Here is a 19,457-nt window from a genome sequence, read left to right on the forward strand (position 1 = left end):
ATGGGGAATGTGTCAAAGAGACAACAACCCAACCAAAGAGCAGAAAACGGCTACAGGCCACCAATAGGTCTTCATCAACACAGCAAGAAAATCCCACAACCAGTGAAGTGCTTTAGCTGGCCCCTAAACAAAAATGTGAACAAGTTCAGTGATAATGGACATCATAAATAGCATGACAGAGAAGACTTATCTGATATGCTAGAGCTGTTTACTGTCTATGAAGGCATCATCATACAATATAATAATTTTATACTAAAAAAATTCTACATAAATTAAATACAGTTAATTTGAAAACATCATTATGCCTCAAGCATTGTCCAGCGTTCTTTTGGAAATGCAATGTTCAGCGTAGGTCAAGCTTCCATAAATGCATAATAACCAAAGTGAGGCAAAGAGCAAAACTGTATATTCTGTTCTTACTGTTGAAAAACTAAATGCAAAGAGGTTAATATAACAAGATACCAAAAATAGGTTGATCTCCATGGCCTGTTTAACGATGGCGCCCCGCCATCGTTCAAATGGCTTGCGCCATCGTCAAATGACTCGCCCCATCGTTAAATTGTCTTGCGCCATCGTTAAATTGTCTTCCGCCATCGTTCAAAACTTCATCATTTTTTGTAGCCCGACGCCATTTGTTTTATCAATTATAATCAAATGCATGTAATTGCATAACCCTTAGGCTTTTTATGTTATAATCCAACACAGTTCTAACGCCTGAGGGATATCCGGATTAAGATCGCTAATCACTTGTACCTGAGCTTGTACAGGTAGATCAACAAACCAGACAGGAGAATACTATCTGAGGATAGACGATCCATTTGTCGAATTAATCAACTAAGTTTCAACAAATGATTATGATAATTTAGATTAAATAAATAAATTAATAATCCAGTTACAAAGAAAACAGTTTAACAGAAATAAAGATATATATATATAACAAATGGAACACGTGCTTTATTTTGACTTACGCAATGAGCACCCCCTTTTTTAAGAAGAACAAAATAAGACGCAAAACAGTAAATATTATTTCATCGCAAATAACGAGTACTGCTGTAACGATAATTTAGAATTACTTTAAAAGTTTAAAAGTAAAAACTTATAAATATTTCCTGTAAAGAAATATCGTATCGTAATTCCGAATTCATTTCGTATATTACAATTAAATTGATACATCTGCGTTTCCGGTTTCTATTCTCAGACTCGAAAGATGCATGTTGCACAGCATCAATTTGTCTGATAAAGTCATTAAAAACCTTTGCATTTGCTTTACAAATCTCTTTAACCTTTTACATAACCCGTACGAATCGTTTTGTTGTTGCTGCAAATCAGCCATACCGGTAATGGGTTCTGAATTTGACAGTGTCCATGAAAAATAAGCTCCACATCATATGATTTTTAACCCCCATAACAATTACCAAAAATACATGGGGACCTTCATGACAGCTTTTGGCCATTCTCGACTAAGGGGGGACCATGAAGACTTGGAATTTGAATGGTTAAAAACGGCCATAAATGAACATATTGATACTTCTAATTCTATAATGAAAATTCAAATAAATATAATTTAAATAAGCAATGAATTAGCATGTTCACCATTCCTTGTATGGAGGGATAAAATACTTCCGATCGCGCTACACTGTACAGCGTAGACATGGTTTGTAATGGTGAAAGTTCCTCCATGGTTCAATTTTCATCCATGGAGATCCCTGGAGCCTAAGTGATTATTAGTATTTCATTTTAACTTACTGTAAATAAAAACATAAGCATAAATAGTAGACCAATATTGAAGTCTAACACCTACAAATGCACATCTTGATGTGAATTAATAATACTGGTACTTTTATTGATGCCTTACATCTTGATTTAAGTTAAACTGACCCTGTATCATCCATCTGGCTTAAAGCATGAACAAAATAGCTAGGATTAGTACATGCATTCTGGTGTACATGTCATACTACTACAGTAATTGTCTGTTCAGGGGAGACAATTCTTGGAATTTTGAAAATACTTAACCAAAAATTAAGTTATCTTTCTCAATATTCATCTACATACTTCATTTAAAAAGGAGACTCTAGCACAGATAGTTAAACAAGAATGTTGCTATACAAAGTCATATTTCCAAGGGAAATATTTTGTTTACTAAGTGACAACAATCCTAGCTAAACTGTTACAATTATATAACATGTAATGTAGTAAAAAAATCATTATGATCATTTTTTTTGTATGGGTATGAACAACCTAACATACTTTCGCAATTGGTTTTTTTCTCATTTTACTATCATTATATCTTAAATTCAGTAAACACATCTGCAGAGGGCTAAATCTTTAGGAAATATATTCTAAGCAATTATTTACATACAAGTGTGTGAGCACAGCAAAATTTATATAATTTACACTTTCTTATGTACTTACAAACAGACTTGATGGCATATGTTCTACTTGTAGTGGGCCAATAAACATTTACTACTGTTATCAATGACTATGATATCATTCATAAACAAAATAACTTATACATTTGAGGAGTTCCAAGGCTATTCAGAGATCTTGATCTATTTGTTTAGTGTATATATAGATATTAAAACTCAATAAATCATTGAGGAGAAAGCATTAATCAAAACAAATTATGTGATATATGTGAATTATACTGTCAATGAAGACTCAATGTCTATTTTCAATTCATAATAATGTTTTTCCCTACCAATAAATATTTTTTTTTTTACGATTTCATGTAAATTTACTTTAAAAACAAGTTAATTGCAAAACCTTTGACATTTGATTTAATATTTAAAAAAAAATAGAAATTTCTGGAGAATGACATATACATGTAACCTTTATTTTGTTTTTCATGTAAAAAATAAAAGATTTGCTGAAATTGTAGTATTTTAACAAACAGGTGCTGTGACCGTGACCTTTTTTGCTTCAAGGCCAATAATCCACAAAAGGCATGTAAAGATCTGATTGGGTTGGGGCTCCTTGGTACTAGGTAATAAAGTTCCCCTTACCAAAAGTCACTGTTTTACCCTGTTCATAACTACAATTGAAATTAAATTATAAAAATAAATAAGAAGATGTTAGTACATTGATTGTCAATAATGGGACAACTAGCCATCAAAAACAAAATGATGTATATGCCAAAAACTGTAGGTCTACATACAACATTCAACAATGAGCAAACCCAATACCCCATAGAAAGCAACATGTCCCCACATAACAAAATACAAGAGTGCACACGCTGAAATGTCTCATCTTCTTTACTAATCATTGATATTAAGTTGATAGTCCTAAATATAAAGCTTTATCACAACTGTCAAATAAACTTAACCAAGAAAAGTAAACATTGACCAATGAACAATGAAAATGAGGTCAAGGTCAGATTAACCATGCCTGGCAGGCATGTACAGCTAACATGACTTCCATACAACAAATAAATAGTTGACCTATTGCTTATAGTTTAAGAAAAACAGACCAAAACACAAAATCTTAACACTGAGCAATGAACCATGAAATTGAGGCCAAGGTCACATAAAACCTGCGCGACTGACAAATAGATAAAAAAATATTTCCATACACATGATACACCAAGTATAGTTGACCTATTGCAATTAGTATTAGAAAAAAAAACAAAACTAAAAAACTTAACTTTGACCACTGAACCAAGAAAATGAGGTCAAGGTCAGATGACACCTGTCAGCTAGACATGTACACCTTTCAATTAGTCCATACACCGAATATACTAGACCTATTTCTTATGAATTTGACATACATGTATGGACTTGACCACCAAAACTTAACCTTGTTCACTGATCCATGAAGAGGTGGAGGTAAAGTGAAAACTGTCTGACGGGCATGAGGACCTTGCAAGGTACACACATACCAAATATAGTTTTCCTATTACTTATAATAAGAGAGAATTTAACATTACAAAAAATCTTAATTGTTTTTTCAAGTAGTCACTGAACCATGAAAATGAGGTCAAGGACATTGGACATGTGACTGATGGAAACTTCTTAACATGAAGCATCCATATACAAAGTATGAAGCATCCAGGTCTTGCACCTTCTTTAATATAAAGCTTTTACAGTGACTTGACTGTTAGTGTTGCTCTCCACCAATTGCAACTCATTCAAAATTTTGACCAAATTGTTCAACTGGTCAGAATATTGAACAAATTGTTCAGTCAAAATGTGAAAGTGCAAGGTGATAAAATAAAATATACTTACAATCCTATAAGACTTTAACTCCACTTAAATGATGTCGTTACAAAATTAGTTTATCAGTTTGTATAGTTATATTATAGTCATTTCCATGCTGAAGAGGAACTGTTTATTTTGAATTGCTATAAAATTGTCCAAATTAAGCTTTAAAGTGGAGTTAAAGTCTTATAGGATTGTAAGTATGTTTTATTTGATCACCTTGCACTTTCATGACTTGGCTGTGGTTTTCTACAGCAGTTGGTTCAAATTTCTGACCAGTTGAACAATTTGATTTTATAAAACAAATTGCAATTTGGTCAAAATTTTGAATGAGTTGCAATTGGTGGAGAGCAACACTAACAGTCAAGTCACTGTAAGAAGTTAGCTAACGCCGCTGCTGTAGCTGCGGGATCACTATCCCTATGTCTAGCTTTCTGCAACAAAAGTTGTAGGCTCGACAATAAAACAATTCAAAAAAGAAAACTAATCCCTGCCTTTTACAGAAAACAATAATAAAAAAAAATACAAAATATGATAGATAAAAACAATGGACAAAACCAATGAATAACTGGCTCTAGACTTGGGATAGGTAAACACAGCATGTGGCAGGAATAAACACACTTGCTGGCAAGCAACACTCCCATAACCTGAAACAGTGGTGTTACAGTACACTTGAGATATTTCAGGTACATAAAAATATGGAGAAAAATATAAAAACGTTTAATCCCGCTGCAATTGTTTGCATCTGTCCTGAGTTAGGAATCTTATGTTCAGTGGTTGTCGTCTGTTTATGTTGTTCTTTTAAAGTGTTTCTCGATTTTAATATAGATTAGACTGTTGGTTTTCCTGTTTGAATGGTTTCACATTAGTAATTTTTGGAGCCCTTTTTAGCTTGCTGTTTGGTGTGAGCCTTGGCTCCGTGTTGAAGACCGTACCTTGACCTATAATGGTTTACTTTTATAAATAGTGACTTGGATGAATAGTGTCTCATTGGCACTCTTACCACATGCAATGATACAGAGCTTTAATTTTTCCTTTTCAAGTATAAAAGTGGGTCATGAAGGATAAGATTTATCAGATCTTTAGTTTTCCCTAAAATGTTCAAAACTAAAACTAAATTTATAAGCACAGTCCTTTCAATGTAAAAAAACATGTATTCTTTCCTTGGTAACTTATTGAACTGATGAGACAAAATGTATATATCATGCATGTTTATGCAAGATAAAACCCTGGTTTGTCTTCATAGAAAATAGCCTTTCTCAATCCAATTATAGTAGTTTGTAAGATGTTGAACAAGTGAACAAGATAGAAACATCTATTACTACACACCAAACACCATTGCTTCTCTACATATTTGTAGAAATACAGCAACATTGATATATAAAGCTTACAATCATTAAAACAAAAACATACAAAAAGTATTACACAGAATAAGGTATTAAAGTTAACTCCAGTCAAAGATTCAATAATAGTTTTGTTTGAAAATGCAAACTGATTAACAAAAAAGTTATAACAGACAATCATGATTCCAAAGGTCACTGAATATCTCTACTCCACAAAAGATAACTAGAGGCTCTCAAGAGCCTGTGTCGCTCACCTGTTAATGTGTTTACTGATGTCGGCCATCTTTGTTGGTAGGAGGGGTCATTAGACACTCTTTTTAAAAATAGATACCCTAGTATTATGATTGTGGCCAAGTTTGGTTAAATTTGGCCAAGTAGATTTAGAAAAGATTTTTATACAAGTTACAAAAATGAGGAAAAGTTGTTTAATATTGACTCTAAAGGGCAATAACTCCTTAGGGGGTCCTCTAACAATTTTGATCATGCTGACTTATTTGTAGATCTTACTTTGCTGAACATTATTGCTGTTTACAGCTTATCTCTATCTATAATAGTATTCAAGATAATAACCAAAAACTGCAAAATTTTCTTAAAATAACCAATTTAAGGGCAGCAACCCAACAACAGGTTGTCCGATTCAACTGAAAATTTGTGAGGGGATATATCTTATTCTGATGGACATTAAAATCTTGAAAGATTTGCCCTAAATGTCTTGGTTTCAAAGATATAAAGCAAAAACTGCATTTTACCACTATGTTCTAATTTTAGCCATGTCGGCCATTTTGTTTGGTAGGCTGGGTCATCGGACACATTTTTTAAACTATAAACCACAATGATAATTGTCGCCAAGTTTGATTAAATTTGGCAAAGTAGTTTTAGAGAAGAAGATTTTTAGAAAAGTTACAAACAATGATGAAAAGTTGTTAAAAATTGACTATAAAGGGCAATAACTCCTTAAGGGGTCGACTGGCAATTTTGGTCATGTTGACTTATTTGTAGGTCTTACTCTGCTGAACATTATTGCTGTTTACAGTTTATCTCTATCTATAATAGTATTCAAGATAATAACCAAAAACTGCAAAATTTCCTTAAAATAACCATTTCAGGGGCAGCAACCTAACAACAGGTTATCCGATTCGTCTGAAAATTTCAGGGCAGATAGATCTTCACCTGATAAACAATTTAACCCCCATGTCAGATTTGCTCTAAATGCTTTGGTTTTTGAGTTATAAGCCAAAAACTGCATTTTACCCCTATGTTCTATTTTTAGCCATGGCGGCCATCTTGGTTGGTTTGACGGGTCACGCCACACATTTTTTAAACTAGATATCCAAAGGATGATTGTGGCCAAGTTTGGTAGAATTTGGCCCAGTAGTTTCAGAGGAGAAGATTTTTGTAAAAGTTTACGGACGACGGACGACGGACGCCAAGTGATGAGAAAAGCTCACTTGACCTTTCAGGTCAGGTGAGCTAAAAATAACCTTCATCAGTAACATTAATGGAGTAGCCTGGTCATTATCGCTTGACTTTTGTAAAATGTAATTCTACAATTCTGAAATACCAAAAATGTATCTTCATGTGTATACTGCATGAAAAATTCTATCCAATGTATAATCTATGTTTGAAAATCACATTTACAAAAAATGTATTTACAACTATACAACTATTTAAAAAAAAAAAAGAACTCAAATATTTCTACAATACTGTATAAGGGGAGGTTACTGTTCCTGAAATTTACAACACAATCATTCTTTAATTTACTGTTCATTCAAAAAAAAATGTCACTGGAATTAGATGCGATGATTTATTTGTATACACCTCATTTGCTTCATGCTAATAACCTTTCAATTAGGTCATGACCTAGAATGCTTAATCAGTTGACGCATTTGTAGAGGTGAATTCAAACTGCAAATTGATAAAACATTTTAGCAATTGGTATTTTGAAAGGACACAATCTTTAGTATATCACCTTCAATAAATCTTTAACGCAAACCAATTCTGTTTTCCTAGATATACATTTGAATAAACATTTGCAAATTCAATTAACAAATTGTGTAGAAAACTAGAAAGTCCTCCTACAGTTTTTTTGTAATTGTTGCCAAAATAGACTTTAACACACAACAAACACCGATGAATTCAAAAGACTGGGGATTGGACTCAACCTACAAGCACATAAAGTCAACCAGGTTTTAAGGTCATATACGAAGTAAGGCATGTGATAAGGTTTTTTTTTCTACTGTTTTATAGCTATGATTATATTAACTTGATGTATTTACATGCATGATATATTTGAATTTTTACTGTGTGGTCAAATTCAAAAATATGACCCCATTACTCCCATTCAACATGTTTAAGATAAACATATAATGTTCTTTTCCCTGAAAGTAATGGAGAGAAAATCAAATTTATAGTTATATAAAAGTAAATTTAGTTTTTCTGCCAGTGACAAATAGTCTTACCAAGAACTCCAATGTCAAGTCCAGCTAACTGACTTCTTATTACATCATATATTTGTAAGCCAGCACTAAAATCAGCTACAATTATCTTGGTTTTTACTTTGAACTTTTGTTCTAAAAAAAAGAACATTAGAATCAGAAATGATTAAGAAATTTTATATCAATAAGTTATGTATGAAACAAAATGTGTATCAATTGTTCAACTTTGGCATTGCTAAATATCAAATTAGTCTAAAAAAATTGGTAACCACCTATTCAATGAATTCAAAGAGTGAATTGATCAACTGAGTGTTTTTATCTGGTTTTAATGCACATATATAAACCATTGTGACACTAATATTTGCATTTTCAAAAAGAATGGTATAATATAGAAAATTGAAAAGCACAATTCACAAAGAGCAGAAAAAAACCCTTTACTCATCTGTTTATGTTATTTATGTGGAGCCAGGTTCTGCTAAACTTTATGATGAGATGATCCTGGTTTTCAGTGAGGTTTGTGTTGATAAGTCCTTGGTTTTTATATGTTGTGTTTGATGTATGTCTTTTGATAAATTTTTTGGGATTTAGTCATTGCATTCTCATTAGCCTTGTTTCGTGAAACATTGATATTGATATTCATTTTGTTTAGTCAACTAATAAGTTTTAAAATCACTTTTCTACAACATGTACAATATTGACTGAAAATCTGTTTTTCTACAAAACCATATATATAAACTTCCTATGCTTCATGTTCTTTGATCTAAGATATTATTTTTTTTCAAGCTCAATCCTTTAATATTATATATAACTTGGACTTTGCTCCAGGATACAGGTTCAAAATGACCATTCTATAACTCTATGACAATCTTTGTAATTATCTTAAAATAGATTTACCGATTTCTTTGGCACAATCTTCTAACTTTGACTTTGTTCTGCTTATCAAGATAACGTCCATTCCTTTCTTGGCTAGCTGTGAACAATAAAATGTATTCCATAAGCATATGTTGAAATTGGATCTCTTTTTGCAATGTTTTGGAGTGAATTGTATTCATGGTTTTACAACAGAACCAAATATATTTTTACGAGAAATCTCCTGTTGGTCCTGTGCTTATTTTAAAGACTTTTTGAACTTGAATATAACAACAAATTCTTTGTTGAAGTATTCTTGTGATATGATCATATGCTTTAATCATTTCAAACTACTTATAACATTAGATTTGAACATGTAATCTTAATTACCTACTTCCTATATTAAGTGTCTGGACCTGCATAAGCTACTAGCCATTAATTGAGGAAACATGAATATTGAAAAATAATTTATCATTTCCTTTCAATGAAGCCATATAACATGTATAAATGTTTCAATGGGTGTTGTAAATTTACAAATAATGGCAAACAGGTATGGTCATGATAGTAGGAGCTTCATGGCAGAAATGTCTTAAGGCCTTCAACTCAATATAAGGCCAAAATTAAAAATATGTTTGTTTCCCCTCCCCCCATCCGGGTCAAAAATAAGCCCCCGGGTCAAAAAATTATTTTCCACAATAAAATCGAAATTATTTTTTTCCTGAAAATAATTTGTTTCCATTTTTGGAAAGTGCTTGAAAGCAGAAGGATTGACAATCTAAATAAATACACTCAAATTGGACTGGACAAGTCAAACCATTCATGTGACCATGCTATGACGTCAATCACATCCAGTTAAAAAAAAAAAAAAAAAAAGAACCTGCCTTCCTGGTCTGTGTACAAAGGGTAGACCCGGGGGAGGGGAAACAGACATTCTTTTAAATGTGGCCTAATCAAGCTGCAGACCAAATATAATAACTGATCCATCCCTCCCATCAGCAGCCAAGAAAATTTTGAATACATTTTTCTTGAGCTATGAGTGTTGTAAATTTACTATCCTAACTATCAGCAAACAGAAAGAAGCTGTATTACAGTTGTAAAAATTTCTTTCACACTACAACTCAATATTTTAAAGCTGCAGAACAAATAAACAAAACATTCCTTTCCAAAGATGCCAAGCATATGTTTTCATTTACAAGTTTCTACTCAAAATATCATGGAAAGGACAGTAAGTCAAATAAAACAGTAAACATGAATACAAGAGAGTTATGAAAAGAGCAACAATTCTACAACACAAACAAACTAAAAGATATTTACTTATTGAATAGTCAGTAACTACATGTACATGTAATAATCTAAAAAGGAGAACTTACTTGGTGTGTGTATCCTTTTCCAATGCCATCTGTAGCACCAGTAACCACTGACAAAAAAAAATGATGTTTTTATATTTATATTCCACATTATCAAGAGACTGTGAAGTTTATATTTTTCCTTCTTTTTCAGTAATTTCAGAAAAATCTGATGCCTGTTCTACAAGTTACACATTATAAAAATGATGGAACAGCTGTATTATTATATATGCATGATAAGTAACAAACACAAGTCTACAGATTTTATTATAAATACTATGTCAACATGGTCAATATGTAGTTTGTATTACATTGTATGCTTTAAAAAAAATAAAGATAACCAAACTAGTTCATGTTGTTTTCAAGCTACAGGTTGGGAAGAAAATTGACACATGTAGTAAAGTTTATAAACAGAAAAAGCATTACAGTATATAATGTGAATAGAAAGAATATGTGAAATACAAAATTTTATCTGTCAGAAATTTGTTCACCATCAGCAATGATTGACCATAAACCAGTTGGACCAACAAATTTTGTAGAAAATATGTTATCAGTGCATCAATCGATCTGTATATAAAATCTGGAAAACAGACCACTTTTACCACACAGTTAAAAAAACTTTAATACCTACAAGCCAGAAAACTTATTTCATGAGAATACTTTTAAAAACAATAATGTGTCCATAGTACACGGATGCCCCACTCCCACTTTCATTTTCTATGTTAGTCAGTCAGAGCTCAGACATAAACAGGTCGATTTCTGTATTTCACTTAAAGCAGTCAAAACATGTATTTGTTATAAAAATGTGTTTTCAATTTTAGACTTATCTAAGTCAGAAAATGACAGACTTGTTTAGGTCTATTTCTGTTGATGAAAAAACTTAATTTTAATTTGTGGCCAAAGTACACCACCTATGACAGCAAAAACCTGTCTGAGAGTTCACAAGGACTTGAGCTACATGTATCTATATTTAATTATCTAATTGAACATCCTTAATAAACACAGATGTTTTACCTCATTAAGTGTGGTTCCAGGTGGTTGCATTGTAAGGTTAATTAACATTATCTCTGATTTTTTAGACTCTCATTCATATTTTTCTTTAGAAGACAAAGCATTGTCTTTCAATGTAGTCATTATTTGATTTAGATGCATGACCTTTTTATAAGTATGCGTGGGTCTTGAAGTTAACCAATTTTGGTAACTTATGGACTTGTAGGAGTCGACATTTGCAACTTTTTGATTCTGGTCAATTATTTCTTACTTAACAATATTTGACTTATTATAAAAGTCGTATTTTGTCTTGCATTAAAGGGAGATAAATCCTAAAACTTACAAATTTAGACCTCTATGAGTCAAAAGCAGATTCAGACTTATTTATGTCTGAGCTCTGACTGTTAGTGGACAGTGAAATTGGGGTAAAAACTCTAATTAAAATTAGAAAGATCATATCATAGAGTGTGAAAGTGAATGGGGGTGATGTGAATGGACTCGGATTCAGATATGTGAGACACCCATGACATGACTTCTAGAGGTTTACAAATGAACATACAATTTGCAGGCTTCAACATTATACACAGTTGTTTTACATGCAAATCGACCACACACATTGTGGTTTTTAAAAGTAAAAATTTGCCAGATACTGTACCGACTCTTAATAAAGCTTATTATTAGAACCAGTCTATATTTTTTCATGAGTTGCACCTACCAGCCCACTGTCCACATTTCTTTAAATTCTTAGTTAAACCAAGCGGCTTTGCTAAAAGAAAGACTTTGATGCCATTAAAAATTGACAGGGCGAGCTTAAGTGCGATATAAGAAACAGACACTACTCCTGCTACTGCAAAAAGGTCTGAATAATTCCCAAGAAAACTTTGGACATTAGACGCCATGGTGAAACTACCGGCAAGTGAATCATGTGATGTGTCAGATTTTATGTAGAACGGTACTTTATCGTATGTTTAAACACTTCAGTGATCAAAATCGTGTGTCCAAGGTAAACACTGATAAAAATTTAGAGTTATCTCGCTTTGTGTGCTATTTGGCACATTGGTCTTTCTAACAGTTTTTAATTTATTTGAGTGCAACTGCTGAGAGTTGTGTATATAGTTATGTTCCAGACCGTATGAGTATTTGGACCGTACGCGTACGGTCTGGCTTATATTAAGAAGTTAGTCAAGTTTATTAGATACAAATGTAAATTAACAGATCAACAAATCTCATATCTCAAATTAATTTATAGATCTGATAGGTAGTTTTTCATGATGTTTTTTTCTGATAGGTATGAAAAAAAATCTCCCCATCCATCCCCACATGTCAGAATTTAACTGGAATGGCCCAATATATAATTTAGAGGTAGAAATATAGTTTCATTACTACTGTAAACAGTGAGTAGTAATGGAAGAATCAGAATACGATGATATATTTAACTATGTAAATACGCAGGAATACCGTATTGGAGCCAGTGATAACGCAAAAAGAAAATTAAGAAACAAAGTAAAGGATTTCATGATTAAAAATGGACAACTTTATTATGTGAAAGAATCATCTGAAAGACTTGTTATTTCTAAAGACAAGAATAACAGCATTATTACATTGTGTCATGTAGAAAGTGCCGGGGTTGCCATTTAGACAGAAACAAGACTAAGCAAAATATCAGAACGTTATTATTGGATAGGTATTGTTAAAGACGTTGTACTCAGTTTTTGAAGAAATGTCAGGAATGCCAACATGAGAACAAAAAGACCACGAAAACATGTCATGAAATGATACCTGTACCAGTGCTTTATAAATGAATATGGTGTAAAACTGGGATAGATCTAATTGGTCCATTTTTTCAGAGTGACAAAAAACCATTGTCATCTGCTGGTTATAAGTAAGTAATATTTATAAGTTATATTATATCGATTAATTGTTGGATTCTTAACATCCAGTGGCAAATATTTCATGCATGTTCAGGACGAATAATACTATATAAGTGCTATACTGAAGTGTGAGATAAATTAAAATACCAATTCAGTGAAACGAGTATATTAAAGCCTTTAAATAATGATTGCATAACATACTTAAATAATATTTGCAAAGGTATAATATGGTGCACAACAATTCAACATGTATGTGTGCAATAATGCATGTATGTATTGGTCATGTTCTATACTATATTCAGCAGTAAGTAGTTAGTCAGTATAAAGAATGTTTTTGCATGATTTGTATAAACCCAATAAAAGATTGATATTAGTTTAATATAAGATGGGTGGTTATTTTATTTTTTTTCGAATATGAAACGGGTGCTGCTTTTCACAGAAATATTGATAAAAATTAATTTGATTATTTTAATTTGTTATTTTGTGCGCTGAATTTCCAGAATTGAATGTTAAATCTTTAAATAGGCATGACTAAATATGCATTGACAGTTATTAAAAAGGTAGTATCATATTTAATTTGTTTATAGTAAATGTTGGACTGATCATATTTATGGACATTTTTTTTCTATTAATAACGAATTAATTTTTTTTTAATTTTTTTTTTTTTTTCAGATATGTATTAACCATATTTGATTATACGTCTAAATGGCCTGAGGCATACCCATTATATAGTAAAAAGGCAGAAGAAATAGCGTCGAAAATAGAGGACACATTTTATAGGTTTGGAGTTTGTAGTGAAATAGTATCTGATTGTGGGGGAGAATTCAATAACAAAATTTTGAACGAATTGTTGAAAAAAATGGTATTAAGCACATCACTACATCCCCATATCATCCGCAGGGTAATGGATTAGTTGAGAAATTTAATTCAACATTAAAAAGTATGATTAACAAAACTGTGAAGGAAGATTGACAGAATCGGCATGTGTACATCAACAAAACTTTATTTGCATACAGAACCTCTGTTCATGACAGTATCAAAATAACACCATTTGAGGCCATGTATGTCAGAAAACCAACAATACCAAATGAAATGATGCATGGTGTGACAAGTAATTCGGAAAATGTTGAAATACCGTCGGATGATGTAGCAGAAGAAGTAAACCAGTTGAAAAGGAAAAAAAAAAAAGATGATCAGGAAGAATTGATGCCGGTAAACACCAAAAAAAGCACAGGAGAAACAAAAACATAATTATGATAGACGCAGAAATGTCATGACCAAATTACATGAAATCGGAGGAAAAGTTTTGTTAAAAAAACTTTCGACGTAAACACGGAATGGGTACAGTAGAGCAGGTAAGATATAAAGGGCCTTATGAAATTAAATCCTACTGTGGAAAGGGTAACTACAAACTTAAAGATATGAGTTCTAATAAAGTTTTAGGACCATATAATCAAACTGCACTAGAACTTTTATGATGATGATAATGAGATAGAGCTTGCTGAGAGTGAATAAAGCCAACATATACAACATGTACAACTGATCGTTCTAATGAATCAGGCGAATCCGAGAATATTGCCGGCATCAGTTTTTCAACGTCATCTGATCTTAACAAAAGTAAGAGCGAAATTAAAAAAAAACAACAAGTACAGATACCGCAGATGATGAAGAAATAACATGTGCACAAACGAAATTTTATTCCTTGTGGTATTAGTGTCATCTTGAGCGAGAGTACAAAAAAAGGATTCAGATGATAGAATTAAACATTTAATTTCAATTGTACGCTTATTTACTTTATCCATCTAATGTAAAAATAACATCTTGTAGAACAAAAACTACAAATCTTTGGTAATTGTTTTTTTAAAATAAATTTTAACCCTTATGATACCAAAACGTGTATGGTCAGCTGGACCGTACGCGTATGGTCGGACCGTACTATTATACGTATACGGTCCGGACCGTACGCGTACGGTCCGGACCGTACGCGTACGGTCCAAATACTCGTATGGTCTGGAACATATACAAATTGAGTGTGCGTCTCACTCTGGCAAATAATAAATATCATTTTTTAAAATGAGGTTTGTTTAGTTCAGTTTCTTGTATATTCCTCCATTAATTGTGGAGCACTACCAAAGGGTGTCATTTTAGCAACTTTATACACCATAAAACATAAGGAAACATTTAATTATATACAAATGACTGAATTTAGTTATAATAATCACTAAATAATAAATATCATAATTAATTCATAGAATTGTCATCATAAAGTTTAATTTTTTTTTATAATAATTCATATGTGCTGGGGTGTAAGAAAACGTTAAGTAACAACAGCAGATATATTTACAAATAAGAATTAAAATGGTCTCAAATTAAACTTACTTATAATTGTTAGTTAAAAGTGCTATACATACATCGGAATCTATAATGAAAAGGTTATTTTATAAGACTTGTGTAAAAGTGTTGGGGTTTGGAAAAAAATTAAGCTATAATATATACATAAATTTTCTTCACAGTTTAATTTACTATATCTTGTCATTATTCTTAAATTATAACTGATATCTTAAAACTTTTAAAACGAGAAGATTTATTTTAATTCTTATAAGTCATAAAATAGTAAGATGATATACTAGTAGAAAGGAACTATTTTATTTTTTAAAAGTTTACTTATACTGTACTTGTGATCAGGTTTTTTTTAATCCTTTTTGTGCGCAGCAAGTGCATCTCATAACACATATTTCTAGCCAGAGTTTCAATGTTTTCATACACAGTTGAGTAACAGTTTATGTCCTTGCTAGTACAGTCCATTATGAGCTGCAGTAAATTTCCTTGTTGTATGATCTTCTTGTATGTTGAGGTAACAATTTCATCCATTGTCTGTTCGATTTTTGAGCAGTATTTAGATCTTATTTGCTCTGATTCTTTGCAGTGTTGATAAAATGTTCTAGATCTTCATTTCCCTGTTCACAGATTGTACACATCGGGTTAACTTTCGGATCGAACTTAGCTCTTTTGGATTGGAATATGTACGTTTGAGTACTCATTCTTGGTTTTATCTCTCCTGCCTTTACATCTTTACTATTGTTTTTACATATTTCCATATATTGTGAGCTTCATTTAATGGATTGTTCTGCATCTCTATGTATTTAAGTGATGTTTTATTTTTCATTTTTTCATTATGACAATCATTTTTCCAGTATCCCTTGATCTTTATTCCTACTAGTCTTTTCCATTCGATTTTATTCAGTTGATTTTCTATGTAGTAAATGTAGCTACTAGATTTCAAATTGTATTTTGATAGAGTTTGTTCTACTCTGTTGATAAAGTCTTTTCCTCTTTGGTCTGAAAATGCTATTTGTCGGCGCAGAATTTCACATTCTATGGTTCCTGAATTTCGAACAATATTCATGAAGAAGGTAAGTAAATTTTTGTCTAATGTGATGGCAATAGGTTCTGCTCCTACCAGGGTATAGACAGCCATATTTGCTGTATTATTTGGAAGCCCTTGCATTTGTCGGAGGATTGTTCTCTCTGCCAGTTCTAGCATATCCCTTTCTTTTGCAAGTTAGTTCATCACCTCAAGTCCGTAGATGCTTCTTGGTAATGCATATGTTCTCCATAGCTTGTATATGCGACCATGGGTGAGAATCCCCTTCTGACATGTAACCCAGCTCCAAGAAGGCTGTATATTGTTGCCCTTTACCGGTACTTTTTCTTTCTGAGATATTTGCATGGTTTTGCTTGTTTCGTTTGATACCTAGATGTTTGGTTTCATTGGTTATATTGAGTCATTGTCTTCAAATTGCAATGTTGATATGTTTGAGCCTTTTGCATTGTATAAAACAGCTTCAGATTTAGTTAGATTGATTTTGACTAGATCTCTGCTTGTATGGTGTTATACTATGTCTAAAATTCCTTGTGCGTCTACAGTAATCTTTGCCAGGACAGCAATGTCATCGGCACATGTTGATTAAGGGACTTGTATATCACAATTACATGCTCCAAGTCCACTTTTTAATATGCTATTCAGTATGACGTTGTTGTAGCATTTATATAGCGTTGTAGATAGTTTGCCACCTTGTTGAATTCCTTGTAGCACCATTACATCTTCTGTACATTGCCCTTCCCATTTAACCTTAATGCTCATTCCTCTATACAAGTTTCTCAGTAGTTTCCAGAGTTTTCCTTTTATTCCGTAATGGTACAGCTTGTTGAATAGGATTTCATGGTTTAGCTTGTCAAATGCTTTTTCTGCATCAAGAGTTATTAGGATCAGCAGGATCTTTAATTTCTTACTTTCTTCGATTGCTTCTGATGTGAGGAATGCTGCGCATAGTGATGATACTCCTTCTGTAAAGCCTCTTTGCAGGGAGTTTTGTATGTTGTTAAATACAGAGTCAACTCTATCCTTCAATATACTTTGTAATATTTTTGCAAAGGTTTTAGTTACAGTTATTCCTCTATAGCTAGATTGTAATGTTTTGTCTTTTTCTATCTTTAAGATTGGTGTTAGAATCCCTGTCTTTAGGAAGATTGGTACATTCAAATATGTTAAGATCAAATTTAGCAAATGTGTTATAAAGGGAGTTAACTCTTCCATCCCATGTTTGTAGTGTTCTTCAACGGGTGCTTTTCCTGCTTTAAGTTTTTCTATAGCTTTATTTACTTCTTTTACATTAACAAGATCTATGCCTTGACCTTTTTCCCTTTCTATGGATTCTATTATATTGTTTTGTATTTCTACTAGCTCTAATTTTTCAGTGTCAAAATTTTCCTCTAATGTTGATGTAGCTAGTTGTTGGAAATGTTCTTGCCAGATGTTCATTATGCTTGGTATATCTTCTGCAGTCTTTTCATTCAGTTTCAGTATCTTGGTGTTAGTGTTCTAGATTTCTTATATCTTGCTCAATGATTCCTTTTGATTTTTGCATGAAGTTTTGGTAGAGCTTTATTGATGACTTCCTTATACATTATCATACATTTGATGGTCACAGTCAGTCCATTTAGGTTTTGATATGATAGTTGTTGCTTTTTCCCTGACTTTTTTGCAGTTGGCTATTCAGTGTCAAAATAACAGGTACATGGTCCGAGGTATATTCTCATGGTCAGTATTAAGTACATCAAATTGTCTGATTTTGTTAATGATTTCTGAGTTACTTTTGAAGTGGAAGTAATCAATTTGTCCTTTTGATTTACCATTCTGGTGATAAAATGTTTCTTTTACTAGGCATTTCTCAATATTTTCTATACATTTTTCCTTACAGAACGTTTGTAGGATTTTATCATGAGGTGTAGAGCTTCTATGAAGTGGACCGTCCATGTCTCCACATACTAATTTCGTGTGTGTCTTTATATTTCGCTATCATTTCATTAATTTGAGCCAATGTGTCTTTGTATTCGATGTCTGCATTTTTGCTATCTGATGGCATATATACATTTATAAGACATAGTGGTTTGTCTCCTTATTGAATATGTGTGGCTTGTATTCTATTTCCACCGTCTATCAGTTCCTTTATATTTTCATTAATTTCTTTATTCCAGATTATGGCTACTCCACCATATCCCCTTTTCATTGATACGTTGAAATCAGGGTCGTCATTATCATTAACACTTTTACAATGTTTTAGGTATGTATCCGCTATTTTCAGTAATTTCAGTTATGATTTTCTTTTCGGCATTGCAAATTCAGTGGTCTTGAATGCATAACACATGTACAGCTCTTAACAAGTTTTTGATATAGAGAGCGTTTGATTTCACATTTTGTACATTGAGTGTACCTATAATGATGTCCTCCCTTTTATCTTGTTTGATCGGCCGCTGCCTAAAAAATGATTTGGTTTTTTTCTATTCCCATCTTCTTTTGCTTCTAGATTGTCAGCCTGAACTAGTCACTTTAGATGCTTAGGACCACCAACATTGGCCCCCTTTGAGAGGGAAACTTCTGATGGCAGTCCGCTTCCAGCGGGGCGTCCCCACAGAAGCCGTTGTTATGAAACCAGTTCTGGGTGTGACATCTACTTGATGGCTTACTTCTGTATGTGCTTTGTCTTCATCATTTTTCACGGCAACTGAATTTGTCAGATTGATGTTCAGTCTAGCTTCTTCTGTTGGTTCTTTGTCTATTTTGTTACTATTATTAGCCTGGTTTGTTAGCTGTTGCAATTGTTTTCGTCTTTCAATTTCTTCTGCATGACTTTGTTTAGCTATTACTGGCATGCTTGTTCTTTGGTCATAAAATCTTTTATTGACGTGTCTTTGACTTTGGTCCATTCTGTTTGTCTGTTGTTGAATATATCCTCGGTGGTAATCTATATTTTGTGGTATAGGTTGTGGAGTTATCCTATATTGCTGTCTGTATAAATGTGCATTTTGTATCATGTTAGTGTTGATATTGCCAGTTGATACATGTTTACTTCTATAGCCAGGGTAATGG

General features: G+C 32.4%; 1 protein-coding gene and 1 long non-coding RNA gene across 2 annotated transcripts in view; one reads left to right on the forward strand and one right to left on the reverse strand.

Moving 5' to 3' along the window:
• LOC139481150 (very-long-chain 3-oxoacyl-CoA reductase-B-like) overlaps positions 1-12,102 on the reverse strand; it is a 41,483-nt gene extending 29,381 nt beyond the window's left edge. Inside the window, exons 1-4 of the mRNA XM_071264284.1 lie at positions 11,872-12,102; positions 10,191-10,237; positions 8,866-8,941; positions 7,996-8,106 (exon numbers count right to left, since the gene is read on the reverse strand). Of these exons, the coding sequence (XP_071120385.1) occupies positions 7,996-8,106; positions 8,866-8,941; positions 10,191-10,237; positions 11,872-12,055 (418 nt within the window). The 5' untranslated portion in view covers positions 12,056-12,102. The remainder of the gene's footprint in view (positions 1-7,995; positions 8,107-8,865; positions 8,942-10,190; positions 10,238-11,871) is intronic.
• A 440-nt stretch (positions 12,103-12,542) lies between these two features.
• LOC139482836 (uncharacterized) lies at positions 12,543-14,215 on the forward strand. Its single transcript, XR_011654974.1, has 2 exons — positions 12,543-13,038; positions 13,700-14,215. It is a non-coding gene; the product is annotated as an uncharacterized lncRNA (long non-coding RNA).
• The last annotated feature ends 5,242 nt before the right edge of the window (positions 14,216-19,457 follow it).

This window comes from Mytilus edulis, chromosome 7 (assembly GCF_963676685.1).
Source record: "Mytilus edulis chromosome 7, xbMytEdul2.2, whole genome shotgun sequence".
Taxonomy (NCBI): Eukaryota; Metazoa; Mollusca; class Bivalvia; order Mytilida; family Mytilidae; genus Mytilus; species Mytilus edulis.